The 18,286-nt window shown below is 42.1% G+C and overlaps 1 protein-coding gene across 1 annotated transcript; it reads right to left on the bottom strand.

Moving 5' to 3' along the window:
* Positions 1-2,769: 2,769 nt before the first annotated feature.
* On the bottom strand, positions 2,770-16,784 carry c1ql3a (complement component 1, q subcomponent-like 3a). The gene is made up of 2 exons (XM_037456302.2): positions 15,921-16,784; positions 2,770-4,030 (listed from the first exon to the last, which is right to left on the bottom strand). Exons 1-2 carry the CDS (start codon positions 16,500-16,502, stop codon positions 3,851-3,853), a joined length of 762 nt encoding a protein of 253 aa, XP_037312199.1. The 5' UTR covers positions 16,503-16,784; the 3' UTR covers positions 2,770-3,850.
* Between the last annotated feature and the right edge of the window lie 1,502 nt (positions 16,785-18,286).

Below are 18,286 nucleotides of genomic sequence, written 5' to 3' on the forward strand. Positions count from 1 at the left end.
TGTGGAATAACTTAGAGATAGACATGAAACAATGTCCAAATATCAACCTGTTTAAATATAAATACAAACAAAAGATTTTTGACAAGTATAAAATGGAAAATATTGCCCATTAGGAGTATTCTACCGTGATCAGACATGTAAGTGTAGTGTGGTGGTGGGCGTGGTTTCGGCTCGGCTGCAGGGGCGAGAGAGGGGGAGTGGCTCGGGGAACAGTGCCAGGTGGGAACGCTTGACACCAGCTGGCGATAATTAACGTGTCTCCTCTCGCCCCCATGAAAACAGTGAGGCGGGCGAGCGAGCGGGACACCGGCGCATTATTGAAAACAGCCGAAATAAAGCATTTTGAAACTGGCCACCCTGAGGTCCTGTGCCTTTGTCTACAACCCCACGCAACCCACACCGTACATGTATATAATCTCTCTTGCTTTTGTTTGTTGATGTTGTTTGTTGTATTTGGCACTATGGTCTGTAGTACGATTGTGAGATGACAATTGTTATTTTTGGGGTGGGCGCCTATAAGCTCTTTTGCTTCGGCCCACTCCTTTTGAGCAGAACGGTTAGTGCTCAAATAAATAAATAAATAAGGTTATCCCCTTAGGTCCCTGCAGGACCATTTCTCCCAGGATTGTCCATAATCACATTGGGAAGATGAGGAAAAGCTCAGCGGTTATCACAAGTAACCACGGTTTAAAGATGAATTTAAAAGATAAATCTGTCAGACAAATCATTTACTTGGAGACCCTATTGTGGGTTTAATACAATTAAATTAAGAGGTGATGAGTACATGACTTACTGACAAACAGCTGACAGCAGACAGCCTCAGACTAACCAAGGCGTTAACCCAGTCAATGTATAAATATATGTGTAACGTTGAGAAGAAGCTTGCCACTGCCTGTCCATGTATAGCTGTTGTCTTCTTCCTTCTTCTTCCTTGCAAGAAATAAATGGAAAATACAATTTTCACAGGAGTCTTTCAAACTGATTCCCGATTATATGAGAAGATCTTCCAGCGTTAGTTGACATTTTAGCTTTTAGCTCGGTGGCGATCGCCAGACAAAAACATAAATCCCCCAAAATGACCGTTTTGAGCTTTTACAACCGGACAATTAAGGTGGACGTCATGATGTGAATGAATGAGATGGTGAGGGACCCGATGCTGTTTACATGCACGTAAGAGACTATTTGTCTCCAGACTGATGACATGTGATACACAACGTTTGGTGGCTACAACTATTTTGTGCTGAAAAGCAGCTATTTACTTCTTATTTATGATGTCGCTGGTAACCGTGTTATAAAAGCAATAAGGTACTTTATCTTCAAGAATGTAACAGGTAGAGGGTTAACTACACCCTCAAACCGTGACATTATTGAACAATAAATGACAGCCTCTCGTACCGTATTGTTTCGTAACTTATTATACATATTCATTAATATCCTGAATTGTTTGAATAGAATGTCCTTATTATGTTGAACTGTTGGAATAAATATTTAACTGCAAAGTAATTCTGTGTGATTGATTTTTTGCATTGAATCATACTGGGATGTTTACTGAAACCCTACCTCTGTATAAATATAAGAAAGCAGTGGTAGAAATGAAGGAAAAGGAAAGGTCAGAACATAATTGGACTTCTCTGTGTATTCCCTCCTCCTGTCTGGATTAGAGGTGGAAGTGAAGCAGGATTTGGAGCACATGGTAACTATCCCATGTGAGATCCCAGTGGCGACCATTCCTGTCCCCTGTCTGTTTTTTAAACCCTCCCAGCTTATCAAGATTGTCTTTCTTTGCTCCCGAGAGTCTGAGGACACTAGCACTAACCAAGCCTGGCTTTACTGTCAAAACAACAGAGGATTTCAAATTGAGAAGCAGATACCTTTTACCTACGACTTGTTTTGCAACCATACAATTTCTGCTGGAGTTGTATGTATGTCAGGTGATTCCTGTCTCCTGATTGCCTGGTCATTTTACAACAATTAATGTGTATGTAATGTATGTCTATGTGTAATAAAGGTTCAACAAGCTTACAGATGCAAGCGTGTGATCAGAGAGAAAATCGGCTGGATCCCTGAAGATAAATTGGGGAAAACACCCCAACCTTCACTTCCCCAACGCGACCTTCATGAGATCATTGGCTTTGAACTGCCATGTTCATCCATTTTATTTTCTAAAGCCCAAAATCACAAATGACAAATTGTGAAGTGACGTTCTTTCTAAGGAAAATAACCCTCATTTCATCATTTGTACATTTTTTACCAGGTGTGTTTTGCATTTTAAACATCTCAAAATCATTCATTTAAACCTTGAGTTGAGGACTGAAGTGTGTGTTCATGCTGATGAACGATGTTTTGTAAACTCGCATGTTCACTGATAGCAGTAATATTTGATTTGTGTAGTGAGTGTTATGGACTCTTTATTTGAAAGTACAGGGATTAAGTATTGTGTTTTAGTTTAATGAGAGGACGTGAGTGACCTGAGTTCATATAATCTATAACTGTGTACTGTAATGTTGTACACAGTGTTTCTAACATATAAAGTCCTCTTCCTGATGATGTATGAACAGGAAACAAATCAAAGTCCACACACAACGTCACTTCTGACAATTTAATGTCCACTTTGTAGAGGTAACAAACGGGTGACTGTTATAAGACAAATAAAGAGTATAACTTTCATTATATTGCACTCCATTACACTCTATCTACCATATATATATATACATAAATACATATATATATATATATATATATATATATATATATATATATATAATGTATTTATGTATGTATGTATATATCAACACTGTTACACTGCTATAACTTCAAGACAATCGGCGAATAGTCAAGTACTTGTTCCTTTATTTTAAGGTTTTGTACAGAAAAAATAAGGATATTTGTTTATCACTATAGTATTTACACATGATTCTAAAGTTATATATTTTTAATCTGTAAAATACATTACACTGTATATTGATACTAGGGATGCACCAATACCACTTTTATTCATCACATTTGAGTACTAGTGTTTTAAGATAACCTCACTCAACGTTTAACCGGGTAAAGAAACGATGAGGAGCAGCTTTCCAGCCAAAGGGGGGGCCACCCCCGGCCTCCCTGCAACCACCAGATGCTGGATGAGCTATAAACAAAGCTTTGGTCTGAATCATTTACTCATCATCAAACAAAGTGTACACACACGACGTCCTGCTCGTCGGCCTCAGGGTGAACCCGAGGACGCAGTATTCCGTTTAACTTCAGACTTTCTCACAGGATCAAACTTGGTGTTTTTTCTCTCCTATCAAAGAGTGTGTTTATTATGTTGATAGTATGAATGATAACCTGCAGCCTGTGAATCACAACGCTCTTCAAGTGTAACCAGTTTCTCCTTGTTCTCATTCATTGATAGATGGGGATATTGTTTATTACACTAGGTGTTGCACCCACTACCCACCAGCTGCTGCTGAACATAATTTGCACTATCGTGACTTTCTTCATTTGTTGTCAGGTTTGAGAAGGAAGAACCGTTCCTCTTGGACTGGCCTTTCATCCACCATAAAGCTCTGTGACGGCACTGTGTTCACAGCAGGACATCAGCTGCAGGTCGAAGCGTGATGTCACAAAGAGAGGATGGGGTTTGATTCAGCACAATTTGAATTCCATTGATCATACGGAACAACACTTCATTGCATACAGAAATGATTAAATGAAAATGAATAATATAATATGGTGCAGTTTATCAAGGCTGAATCATATTGGTTAGTACACAGATGAACTGTGTGCATCACTTTCATCCAGGGAAGACTTGCAGAAGCACTGAGCCAGGAGGCCTTTAGCAGCTCAGGGCTTAATGGAGGGTTGTCTAGTCGGCGTAGATGATGAACCCAGAAAAGGTGCTGTACTTGTTGTTGTTGCCTCCGTGAGCTTTGCCTCCATCTAGTTTAATGTAGACCTCGTCTCCTGGCTCCAGATGCAGCACACCGCTGTTACTGGCATAGTCGTAGTTTTGGTCTGCATCCTGAGCTATGGCACTGGCACGCACCTGGAGGAACAGACACACGTTAGGGTGTCATCTCAAAGCCCTGCTAACAGCAATTAGGATTTAGCAGGTGAAATATTCATAACTTCCCGTATTTCAGAAAGTGGTCCAACCTGCCTTTGTCGAAATATAACAGCTGGGTTTTTCACTCATTGGGCTTTCCAACATAGTGTGCAGTGTTTCCCTGACCATTATAACAGGGGGCCGCCGAAAGCAGAGAGTACCAGTGGACAGAGAGGACCAGTGGACAGAGAGGACCAGAGGACAGAGAGGACCAGCATTACGGTGGTGGTTAGCACGCACATAAGGAAGGTCCTGGGTTCGACTCTTCTGTGTGGAGTCTGCATGTTCTCGCTGTGTCTACATGGCTTCTCTCTGGTACTCTGGCTTCCTCCCACAGTCCAAAGACTCTGGATTAGGATGATTGTAGTAGCTATAGTAACTCTATAGAAACTGTTTCTGCCCCACGGACACCGTTATTTAAGTTAAAGGTAAACAACCGAGGAGTTATATTTAATAACTTAATCAAAGTTAAATGTAACAATACAACTGTGCAACAAACTAGGAGAATTAAAGGGGGTCTTTTGAATATTAGATCTCTGTGCTCTAAAGCTGTTTTAGTAAATGAACTAATATCTGACAACCATGTTGATATTTTCTGTCTTACTGAAACATGGCTATCGGATGGGGAGTACCTTAGCTTAAATGAAGCGACTCCTCCAAGTCATGTTAATACTCATATCCCCCGAGGCACAGGCCGAGGGGGTGGAGTGGCAGCTATTTATGACTCCTGCCTTTTAATAAACCTTAAACCTAAACTGGATTATAACTCATTTGAAAGTCTGACTTTCAGTCTTTCACAACCAACCTGGAAAATAATCCAGCCGGTTCTCTTTGTAATAGTGTACAGGGCCCCAGGTCCTTATTCTGAATTTTTATGTGAATTTTCACAGTTCTTAACGAGTTTGGTCCTTAAAACGGACAAGGTAATTATAGTGGGTGACTTTAACATTCATGTGGATGTCGATAACGACAGCCTTGGTACTTCATTTCTCTCTTTGCTGGAATCAATTGGTTTCTGTCAGACTGTAAACAAACCAACTCATTGTTTTAACCACACCCTCGACTTGGTTCTTGTGTATGGTATTGTGATAGAACACTTAACAATCTTTCCACAGAACCCTCTCCTGTCCGACCATTGTCTGATAACCTTTGAATTTCTACTGCCAGAATCTCCTCCTCCTGCCAAGGGTTTCTACAGTCGATGTTTATCGGACACCGCTGTAGCCTCATTTAAAGAAACCATTCCCTCTGCTCTAAGTTCAGTGTCCTGTCTCAAGATATCAGAAGACTCCTGTGAAAACTTCAGTCCGTCACAAATCGACCATCTTGTCGATACTGCCACAGGCTCTTTGAGAATGGCGCTGGACGGTATTGCTCCCCTCAAAAGAAGAATGGCAACAAGAAGGAAGTTCGCGCCTTGGTATAACTCTCAAACCCGGAACCTAAAGCAAACTGTGCGGAAACTTGAGCGGTTATGGCGTTCCACCAAATCAGAAGGATCTAGGCTAACTTGGCAAGACAGCGTTAAAACATATAAGAAGGCTCTCCGTAACGCAAGAGCATCTTATTACTCATCATTAATCGAGAAAAATAAAAACAACTCCAGGTTTCTCTTCAGCACTGTAGCCAGACTGACAGAGAGTCACAGCGCTGTCGAGCCGTGTATTCCTGTGGACCTCAGTAGTAACGACTTTATGAACTTCTTCAATAAGAAGATTCTGACTATCAAAGAGAAAATTGATGGTCTACTACCCCCAACCGGAGCCAACCCGTCCGCGGATGTAGGATCCTTGGATGCAGCCGTGGGCCCTGATACCTACTTGGATGGTTTCTCTTCCATCAACCTTGATCAACTGACTTCTACAATTTTGAAATCCAACTCTTCCACTTGTCTCCTGGATCCGATTCCAACTAAGCTGCTTAAGGAAGTTTTTCCGTTAATTAGCACATCCCTACTGGATATTATGAATCTGTCTTTGTTGACAGGACATGTACCACAGTCCTTCAAGGTAGCTGTAATTAAACCTCTTCTGAAGAAACCTACCCTAGCTCCAGAGGTGTTGGCTAACTACAGACCCATCTCTAATCTTCCCTTCCTCGCTAAGATCCTGGAGAAATCTGTCGCGAATCAATTATGTGACTTTCTACAAAACAATGCTTTGTTCGAGGATTTCCAGTCAGGATTTCGAATGCATCACAGCACAGAAACGGCACTGGTGAAAATTACAAATGATCTTCTACTTGCATCGGACCAAGGACTTGTATCTTTTCTTGTATTGCTGGACCTCAGTGCTGCATTTGACACCATCGATCACCGTATCCTGCTGCAGAGACTGGAACACTTGATTGGCATCAAAGGAACTGCACTCAGCTGGTTTAAATCTTATTTATCGGATCGATCCCAGTTTGTGTTTGTGAACGGTGAATCATCGAGGACCACGAATGTTGGTCACGGAGTCCCACAAGGTTCTGTGCTTGGACCGATTCTATTTACCCTGTACATGCTTCCTTTGGGCGACGTTATCAGAAAACACCGCATAAACTTCCATTGTTATGCAGACGATACTCAACTGTATCTATCGATCAAGCCAGAAGACACCAACCAACTTGTTAGACTTCAGGACTGTCTTGGAGACATCAAAACTTGGATGACCTGCAACTTCCTGATGTTAAACTCGGAAAAAACGGAAGTTATCATGATAGGCCCAGAGCGCCTTCGAAGTCAGCTGTCACGTGATACAGTCTCTATGGATGGAATTGCTCTGGTATCCAACAGCACCGTCAGAAATCTTGGAGTTCTCTTCGACCAGGATATGTCCTTCAACTCTCATATAAAGAAGACTTCAAGGACTGCCTTTTTTCATCTACGGAATATATCAAAAATCAGGAACTTCCTGTCTCAAAGTGATGCAGAAAAACTAGTTCATGCATTTGTTACTTCTAGACTGGATTACTGTAATTCTTTGTTATCAGGCTGCTCTTGTAAATCGCTTAAACCTCTCCAACTGATTCAGAATGCTGCAGCACGTGTATTAACAAGAACTAAGAAATGGGATCATATAACTCCTGTATTAACTTCTCTGCACTGGCTTCCTGTTAAATCAAGAATAGAATTTAAGGTACTTCTCCTCACCTACAAGGCACTTGCTGGTGAGGCACCGTCTTATCTTAAAGAGCTTGTTACACCGTATTGTCCTACAAGGCATCTACGCTCCATAGATGCTGGGCTACTTGTGGTTCCTAGAGTTTTAAAAAGTAGGATGGGGGCCAGAGCCTTCAGTTATCAAGCTCCTCTTTTGTGGAACCAGCTTCCACTTTCAGTCCGGGGGGCAGACTCGGTCAGTTCATTTAAGATAAAGCTTAAAACGTTCCTCTTTGATATTGCTTATAGTTAGGGCTGGCTCAGGTTAGCCTGGACCAGCCCTTAGTTAAGCTGCTCTAGGCTTAGACTGCCGGGGGACTTCTTAGGACACACCGAGCCCCTCTCTCACTCTCACTCTCTCCTCCCACAATCATCCATGCTTTATTAATGTACATCACTAATTAAGCTTCTTTCCGGGAGTTTTTTGTGCTTTCTCGCCTAGCAGGTCTCCGTGGATCATAGTTTCGTGCGGACCCCGGTTCTGACTCCTGGCTCATGGCTCTGCTGACACCTGCTGCTGCCATCATCATTACTTTAAATATGATTCATATTACTGTCATCAAAAACCAACATCTTTCTGCTCTCCCTCCCCACAGAAGCCTCTGTGGATGGTGGTTCGATCTGATGGAGGTTGTCCCTGCAGTGGTCCTGCCGTACACCTCTTCTGCTACTTGCAATTACTTGTATCATTTCAGTTAGAGAAATTGAATGTATTGTACATCTTTTACATTGTTGATTCTGTACACATGACATCCATTGCAGTCTGTCCATCCCGGGAGAGGGATCCCTCCTCTGACGTTCTCCCTAAGGTTTCTTCCCTTTTTTCCCCATTGAAGGGTTTTTTCATATTTTGGGGAGTTTTTCCTGTGCCGATGTGAGGGTTTCGGGACAGAGGATGTTGCATGTGTACAGACTGTAAAGCCCTCTGAGGCAAATTTGTAATTTGCGATTTTGGGCTATACAAAATAAAATGAATTGAATTGAATTGAATTGGGAACTCTAAATTGCCCGTAGGTGTGTCACGGGTTGTTTGTCTCTGTGTTAGCCTTGTGATTGGCTGGTGATCAATCCAGGGTGAGCCCTGTCTCTCGCCTGATGTGACCCTGTATGAAGCATAAGTGGTTTTGTATAGCCCGAAATCACAGACTACAAATTTGCCTCTTACGGCTTTACGTCTGTACACATGCAACATTGTCTGTCCCAAAATGTGGAAAAAGGGAAGAAACCTTAGGGAGAAGGTCAGAGGAGGATCCTTCTATCAGGATGGACAGACTACAGGATGTCATGTGTACAGAATGAACAACTTAAACAATGTACAATACATTCGGTTTATATGAGAGAGATGTAAATGTCTGATTTAAATTGCCAAATTCTCCTACACAATATTATATTCATGTGTTAACAAGGTCTGTTCTGCTTTTATTTTGAAACGCGCAGTTTTCTTCTTCTTATGTTTTTGTGACGCTAACTTCCTGCTACTTACCTTTCGCAACATGGAAGTCACGCATCGTCGAAGCAAGGGTAAAACTTGTAAACTCATTAGTTATGTATCGTGTTACATACATTCAAATGATGTAAAAGAGTTTAAATCGTAATTCACTTCATTATTTTGTATTGTTCGTACCTGTCATTTCTAAAAGCTCCTAATTATGAGGGTGTGTCGAGATGCTAGCTGGTGGAGGAAATTCCTTTGATTAGCGCCCTTGGAGAGCGGATTGAGGTATGAAGGACGCATGTGATGTTTTATTTGTCATAGCGGTTTAAACATATTTCATTTCACGTTGGCTAGTATTTCAAATGATTTGTATCGAGTGTAAACATGATTTTGTATAAGTTAATTACTTAATTACATAGTTAACTACATAGAAGCATTGTGTATTTCTTCTGTTTAATTCTGTAGTTGTCACAGTGTTAAAGATGTTCACGACGTCATGGTGCTTATGGTGCTTGTCGAGAGAAACAAAATAAATCAAGACCCGTTTGAAACTCTCTTTGTCTTGATCAATCAATCCGAGTGGCCGCTACAAGAGATCATACAAATAATTGCAAGTAGTAAGTCAGGTGTACGGCAGGACTACTGCTGGGACAACCACCATCAGATAGAACCACCATCAAGTAGAACCACCATCAGATAGAACCACCATCAAGTAGAACCACCATCAGGTAGAACCTCCATCAGATAAAACCACCATCAAGTAGAACCACCATCAGATAGAACCACCATCAAGTAGAACCACCATCAGGTGGAACCTCCATCAGATGGAACCTCCATCAGATAGAACCACCATCAAGTAGAACCACCATCAGGTAGAACCACCATCAGATAGAACCACCATCAGGTAGAACCTCCATCAGGTAGAACCACCATCAGGTAGAACCTCCATCAGGTAGAACCTCCATCAGGTAGAACCTCCATCAGATAAAACCACCATCAAGTAGAACCACCATCAGATAGAACCACCATCAAGTAGAACCACCATCAGGTAGAACCACCATCAGATAGAACCACCATCAAGTAGAACCACCATCAGGTAGAACCTCCATCAGATAGAACCTCCATCAGATAGAACCACCATCAGATAGAACCACCATCAGGTAGAACCTCCATCAGGTAGAACCACCATCAGGTAGAACCTCCATCAGGTAGAACCACCATCAAGTAGAACCACCATCAGATAGAACCACCATCAGGTAGAACCTCCATCAGGTAGAACCACCATCAAGTAGAACCACCATCAGGTAGAACCACCATCAGGTAGAACCTCCATCAGATAGAACCACCATCAAGTAGAACCACCATCGGGTAGAACCACCATCGGGTAGAACCACCATCAAGTAGAACCACCATCAGATAGAACCACCATCAGGTAGAACCACCATCAGATATAACCACCATCAAGTAGAACCACCATCAAGTAGAACCACCATCAAGTAGAACCACCATCAGGTAGAACCTCCATCAGATAGAACCACCATCAAGTAGAACCTCCATCAGATAGAACCACCATCAAGTAGAACCTCCATCAGATAGAACCACCATCAAGTAGAACCTCCATCAGATAGAACCACCATCAAGTAGAACCACCATCAAGTAGAACCTCCATCAGATAGAACCTCCTCAGCAGCTTAACTAAGGGCTGCTCCAGGCTAACCTGAGCCAGCTCAAACTATAAGAGGTATCAAAGAGGAAAGTCTTAAGCTTTATCTCATGAGGTGACCAGACTGAAGGTGGAAGCTGATTCGAGTTATTGAAGCTTGATAACAATCCTACTTTTTATGACTTCAGGAACAACAAGTAACCCAGAATTTATGGAGCGAAGTAACAAATGCATAATCTCATTCTTCTGCATCACTTTGAGACGGGAATCTTTTCGCTATATTATTATTATATAAGAAAGGCATCCCTGAGAGTTACAGTTCTTTACCATTGAATATACCCTAAAATCCAAAGTATCACACAATTATCCAAACCTTACACTCAAGGAGCAAAACCCGGCCCTGATTTGTACCACTGAGCACACCCAGTGAGCACAAGACGTACTTACAACGATGAAATATGGTTGAAATCGGGTTGAAATGAGGTCTGAACGTCTAAGACCTCATTTCAACGTCTTTTCAACCGGCCAAAAAGTGTGTGAAACATCGCACACGCTTAGACCCGTTTTCAACATGATTTTTAATATCGGTGGTAAATGTACAAATGTGGACGTCATTTCATTTTATACCTATAAAATAATGCTATAGCACAAAGTAGAGGACGACATTTTACTGTATTAAAAATCACGTTGATATGTGGTCTAAACATAGACGTCTTTTCAACGTCTACGAATAGACGTCTTTTCAACCAAAAAATGCTCACTGGGCAATGTCAGCCTCACACTGAAACACTAAACACACTTCTGTACACCTCTGTATGTCACCTTCTTGCATTTCCAAAGCACAATTAGACACAGCCGTCAGATGCACAAACACAAAGTGGCTCAATTGTAGACACACCTATCAGGTTAGAACACTATTAAACTACTACCAGTACTCACGGGGGAGGAGGCCTGATCCAGCTTGACGAAAAGACAACGTGTAGCATTTGCTGTGCTGTATTTCAAGCTTTTTTTAGATTTTATTTGTTCTTTTTTTGTACGTCATCTGTTTGTTATGTTTGTCTGTTACATTAAAACGTCTGACGGAGGTTCTATCTGATGGAGGTTCTACTTGATTGGTGGTTCTATCTGATGTAGGTTCTATCTGACGGTGGTTCTATCTGATGGAGGTTCTATCTGATGGTGGTTCTATCTAACAGTGGTCCTGTCTGATGGTGGTCCTATCTGATGGAGGTTCTATCTGATTAAGGTTCTATCTGATGGAGGTAGGTGGTTCTATCGGATGGAGGTTCTATCTGACGGTGGTCCTGTCTGATGGTGGTTCTAGCTGATGGAGGTTCTATCTGATGGTGGTTGTCCCTGCAGTGTTCCTGTTAGTATAAATGAGTTTATTAACATCCAATAATAATAAAGTCACTCCTATCTAAACAACAACCAACAATCATTATTGAAACAATATTTCAATAAAGGACCTGTGAGGACACCTGGTCCATCATTGAGACCCCAAACCAGCAGCAGGAATGAATTGTAATAATAATAAATACATGTTTTACAAATATGAATAATTTAATATTTCCCTCCAATATGTTACAAGTGGGGTCAGCTGGTTGCCTTCATGCTTGAACATGTAATTATTTGACAGTGTAAGAATTCATCATTCATGTAACTGTAGCCTCTATGACAATTGTATCAATATTTATTAGATACATACTGTATATATATTATGTAATTCAGGTTGAACAGAACCACAAACTAAAGCTGTGCCTCTTTATCTTCTTTTGAAAGATTACCAACTGGACATATATAGTGGCTCATTTTTGAATGTCTCATATCTCATTTTGTCGTATAAATTAGGGCTGTCAATAGATACAAAATTAACTATTTAATCACACATTTTGAAATTCATTAAGACTAAATCTTAAAAGTAATGAGTAATCAATTTAGATTACATTTATTTATAAAGACTCAATTTGATTCATTCAGTCTTCAAAAATCTTCGTTGTAATAATGATGGAATTATGCTATGAAACCGGAAATGTGAGATTCCTGAAAGGATGCAGTTAGCAGACCAATCACAGCCTTGTGGGCTGCATGAGGCTCGAGTAGCTTTGTTAAGAAAAATGGGTCGACACACGCCAGCACACAAGAGGCTCTGTGTGTGTGTCCTTGAGTTTCTCTGAAAACACAGAAGCATAAACTTGGCTTCACTCTTAACACTCAGCAGATAAGACCCAACAGCCAAGTTTCTGTGGTACAAACCGAGCCGAAAAGGTTTCATGACCCCAGCTTACATGTTACATGAGCATACGATCACTGAATATTGGAATGTATCTTAGCTGTACAGATAAATAAATATTATATGTATATATATCAATACATTGTTGTGCATGTGTGTCACGATAGTCATGATAACACGGGCTAACAAGTGGTCGGATATCAACTTTTTAGTTCCTTTGAAAAGAAAAGTTCGTTAATTTTTTGTCATTCTGTCGAAAAAGAAAATTCAATCTCAATCTTCAATTTTCGGAAAATATTGTATAAAAACAAGAAATAAGTGAATGAAAAGATTTTGGGTTTCCAGATGAAAATGATGTTTTTTGTGATTGTGATGTGGCTAATCAGGAGTGACACCATGAGGAAGAAGGCTGACAACCTTCCTCAAGTGCGCTGCCTTCAGGGGACGTAGGCAGAGCAGGAATTCTAATCACCACATCCACCTGATGGGCAGTCGGCTATGAACGCAGCATAGCTTCCTCGTGATGGAGACGTTTGACCCAATAAAGTGCGTGTTGTTTTCAACAACAAAATTCTAAATGAATGTAAAATATATAGATTTCAACAGTAATGTATTGCACACTTTTGAAAACCTGGTTACAAATAAGTGAAAGCAGTTCAAATATTTCTTGTAAATCTCAAATTAGATTTTTTTAAATTGAAATCAAATCTGAAACCAAAGAAATTTGCCACTGAAAATGAATATCTAAGTTACATTATAATGGGCAACTTAGGCCCACCTCCCAGGGCTCTCATTGGTTAAGATGCGCAATGACCCCCATCCAAGTCAATACTGATCAACCTGGACAAATATATATATATATATATATATATATATATATATATATATATATATATATATATTTGATAGGGCCGGGACTCGATTAAAAATATTAATCTAATTAATTAGAGGCTTTGTAATTAATTAATCAAAATTAATCGCATTTTAATTGCATAAATATTAGACCTGAGAACAGTGAGAAGTAATTTTTTTCACATGGATTTTTATTTTTGTTCAACCAATTCAAGCAGACAAGTGTAGAAATAGCATATATAGAAATATAGTACTTTCAGAAATTCAGGTAGCCTATAGGTAAGTAGACCTTCTGTAAACTATGTTTTTTTAAGTAGACCAATACTTTCAAGTACATTCAGAACATTGGTTATTTTTTCTGCTGCTGCTAATTGTGTTGCGTTGAGGTGATACTTGAGGCTCGATGTGAATTCCTTGTTGCACAGCTTGCACACAACCACGCTCTTATCGACGCTTCCATCCGTGTGTTTATTATAATAAGATTTCCCATTCACGGGGCCACCCGACACGGTCTCGTCAGCTTCTTCGTTCATGTTCACTGTGGTTTGTTGTTGTCTGAAGTCATGGACGCTAGTTGGTGCTCCAGTATAATCGGTCCCCCCGAAACTCATCCAGTGAGAAACGTTCCGCGGTGCAAAAAATAAGTGTAAAAATGCGTAAAAAATGTTTAATGCGTTATTTTTTGTGTAATTAGTTAATCTTAATTCACATTGTAATTAATTAATCGTAATTACCACGCTAAAGTCCCGGCCCTAATATATATATATATATATATATATATATACAGTATATATACTTGTCCAGTGACTGATAGAATACCTGTAATATATCAAATATGGGATTTAATTTTTCTTGTAATTCTGCCTGAACAGACCTCGTTTTCTCAGAGACATCAGAGAAGAACTTCAGGCTTTTTTTGTGTCCTGGACAAGAAGACATGCAGGGATCAATCAAATCATGTGAATGATTGCACTGTATTTTCATCTTTTAAAATCTATGGTTCTGTCATGTGACCAACATCCGCTGCCTGTCTGGGACACAATTGTCCAGGTTGTGCCTCTGATGTGAGCTGCAGACGTCCGTGTGGGTCCGTTGTCTCAAAGTCTGTGCACAGTACCGTCGGCACTGAAAACCACCAGCAAACTGTCACTGAAATAAGACACGAAGAAGCCTCTCCAAACGGCTCCAGACCGGCGGCTCAGCAGCTCATCAGACCTCGTGGTGCTCTGCGTGTCTCCCCCACACACATTTCAGTCCAAGACGTTTAGTGAGTCCTTGATCCCTCTCCTTGGCTCCTCAGCGTTAGCCCCTCCCACCTGAGATGTTTGGTAGTCATGACTTCACTATAACTATGTAGGACATTGTTGGTTTGAAGCCCTGCATAAGAAGAACTTCTGAAGCCGCTTTCCCTTTGCCTGAATCATCTTTTTAATGTGTATTTGATTGGCATATTATTTTGTTCTTATGTTCCACAGACGTGATCCGTTTCAATGGTATTTGTCTTTTCGTGTTGGTTGAAAAGGGGGCGGGGCCATCTGATGACGCGCCGCCGTTTGGGTGGAGGTTGACGGAGCGATGACAGACAAACGCTATTAGACAAGGTACAGAATTTAGCAAAATGGCAGCTGGTAATATGCTCTGTATTTCCCTTCAATACGTTCAGAAACCCAGGGTTGTTCTTTTAAAAGCAATGACGTATCAAAAGGAATCTGATCTGAGAGCAGCTTTTGTATTATTGTTGTTATTATAATCATTACTACTTGCATGGAGAATATTACACCATCACATCCTTGAATAAAAGAGCATTTCTAGTGACACTAGTGAAAGAAAGGAGAACATTAAGATGAGTTCAGAACGTGTCATTCATGCACGTTTCTTTTTCTAAATGATTTATATGAATCTGCATGCAGCTTTTACTTTGAAAAGGCCGTGAAGAGATCACTGCACTATGAAAAAGTTGTATTTTAGGAAGACAATTTCATTCTAACCAATGCTGCTCTGATGGAAAATAATGTACTTTGATTCAATCTAATGGTGTCCACGTGTCCCCCCTTCAGTCCCGTGTCCCTGGTGGAAGGTCTAATTGAAACGTGTCTCTAGCTGCATGTGATGTGTCACGGCGAGCCGCTCCGCTGCTTTAATCCAGACATGTTGGAGGCAGGCTGACAGGCCTGCTGGAGCGACCCTGGGATTAGATGTGCTGCTGACAGAACCCCCCCCCCAGGGAAGAGGAGAGAGGAGGCAGCAAAGGGCCTCTGTCCATCCTCATCCCCCGTCCGTCACAAGGAGGGATTCAGGAACCCTAATAATACACTATAACTATGATATATACTATAGATATGTACTTCAATGTCGTTATGAAGGCTGTTGAATGACTTGTGGACGCAGTCAGTGAAGACCTGCGTGGCCTCAGTGGGAACAAGGTCCAGTTCACGCGCACGCGCACTCATTACACGGGAGAAGTTGTGCAGGCTGTGAGTGAGTGAATAGTGCGCGTGTTACCTGGTGGTTTTTGCGCAGATCCGCCCACATGCTCGTGCCGTCGCCCCCGCGCATCAGGACGTGGTACGTGAAGAAGTAAATCCCCGGGATGGAGCACGTGAACTTGCCGGTGGTCGGGTCGTAGTGGTTCCCCAGGTTGGTCACCACGTCGTCGAACTTGAGCACCTCGTAGCCCTCGTGCTGCTTCTTGAGTCCCGCGTAAAAGGCGATCTTGGGCACGGTGCTGTACGTGGCCGCGCTGATGGCCCCGGCGGCTGAGCTCGGTCCTCGAGGTCCCGGTAAGCCTGGTCTGCCTTTGTCTCCGGGCGGTCCCGCAGGACCGGGCGGTCCCGGTTCCCCGAGAGGGCCCCGTGGACCCGCCCGACCCGGACGCCCGGGTACCCCTCTCGGACCTTGGATAAAGGTGGGTAAAGACTGGACGACGCCGCTGTCCCCGGCCGTGTCCGTCGTGACGGTGCTGGTCGGAGACTTGGTCCCGTAGGGGTCGCACACCATCCGGCAGGTACCGAGCATCTCGTAGTGCGCCGCCGAGCCCGCCGAGTTAACCAGGACCGGGATGAGGATCACGAGGACCAGAACCATGACGACTCCCAGGACCCCTGCTGCGACCAGCCGCTTCCTGCCCACCAGGCGCGTGAGCGCGGGGCGATCCTGGGGTCTTTTGGGTGGAATGTTGCTGGCTGGAGGAGACCCTGGGACAGAAGATGGTTCCTGAGGCTCCACGGACTTCTGAACACAAGTCGCTCTCTTAAAAGTTCTGTACCAGTCGGTGCAGAACCGGATTCAGCATCACTGAAGTCCAGGCTGGGGTCTGCCCCCTCTTCGGATCCACAGGTCTGTGCAGCTGAATCCTTAAGGTGGAAAAGCGTCTGTCCAATATATATATGAGGGAGGGAGAGGGAGAGCAAGGGAGAGGGAGAGAGGGGGGGGAGAGAGAGAGGGGGGGGGGTGGGAGAGAGAGACTCAGAGAGAGAGCTTTAAAATGACAGATGTGCTACATTAGAACCCATGCCATACCATCGGGGCTTTAACATATGTCTTCACTCACCCACTCTAACTAGTAGAACTAGTAGGAGTTTTAATTAACAATGTGAGGGTGGATGATAATACAACTTCTTTTTTATTGTAGGGGGGCTAAATAAAGATTTTTTTTCACATACAAACGAAGCATTCTGGTGCATTCTGACAAAATAATAAAGACAAAATAGAACATTTTCTTACAAAGGCAAATGGGGCCAAGGAAAAAGTTTTAACTTTATTTGCCTTGTAGAATTTAGTAAGATTAAGTGCAAATACATCAATAGAAATTGGGAATTATACACAAGTTAACATTCTAACAAGTTAACAGAATGTGATTCTAAAATGTGTTACGGCCAAACTATTGTGTTGGTCAGTGTTGGGAAAGTTCACTTTCTACATGAACTAGTTCAAAGTTCAGTTCACACATTTTAAAATGAACTAGTTCAGTTCATAGTTCAAACTTAAATATTTGAACTAAGTTCACAGTTCCAACTAGTTCAGTTCTTTTTTTCCATACGTTGCTGCACGGTTACCCTAAAACACCCCCCCTGTAGAGTAGATGGATGGTTGGACGTGTTACTTCCTGTGCCTGGTACAGGACATCGCTGGATGGTGACATGTGTCATGGTGAGGTTTGGGCCCATTATACTTATTATTAACACTATTACTTTTCTTCTTGTGCTGGTTACATCTTACAGTTCATCATTAGACGACAGACAACAAACGTCCTTTTCTCGATTTTGTTCTCTGAAGTATCCACAATTCTCTTTACTTTAACACGCGACCCTCAGAGTAATCTCTGGAGCTGTGGACAGACGCAACGGACTAGCTGCTCTTTAGCACGTTGGACATGAGACATGAGTCCACCACCCCAGCAGGGACACAGGGTGGTGGTAGCATCACACTGAGGGGACGCTTCTCTTTAGCAGCTACAGGGAAACTAGTCAAAATCAGGGAAAGATGGACAGAAAATAGGACAATCTGGGAAAAGAAATAGGAAGAAAAAGACAAAGGACAATGACCCTCAACAGACAGCCAGAGCCACAATGCAATCGTTCATCTTTAAAATGGCCCAGTGAAAGACAGGACAAGGCAGGACGTGAAGTTACCTCAGGAACACCCAGGGAGATTTGAAGAGTGCTGTGGACATTTCTATCTGTGGATGTGCAAAGCTGGTGGAGACGTCCCCAAAGGACTTTCAGCTTGGCAGCAAAGGGAGCTCTACCAACTACTTATGCATCCTACTTCTCTCTTCTCATTCTTTTTGTGCCACAATAAAAGGCATTTTGCACATTTAAAATTCTCTGCATGTTGCGTGGATGCAATGTGATACAGTTTGTAACAGT

The sequence above is a fragment of the Pungitius pungitius genome, chromosome 19 (genome assembly GCF_949316345.1).
Source record: "Pungitius pungitius chromosome 19, fPunPun2.1, whole genome shotgun sequence".
Classification (NCBI taxonomy): domain Eukaryota; kingdom Metazoa; phylum Chordata; class Actinopteri; order Perciformes; family Gasterosteidae; genus Pungitius; species Pungitius pungitius.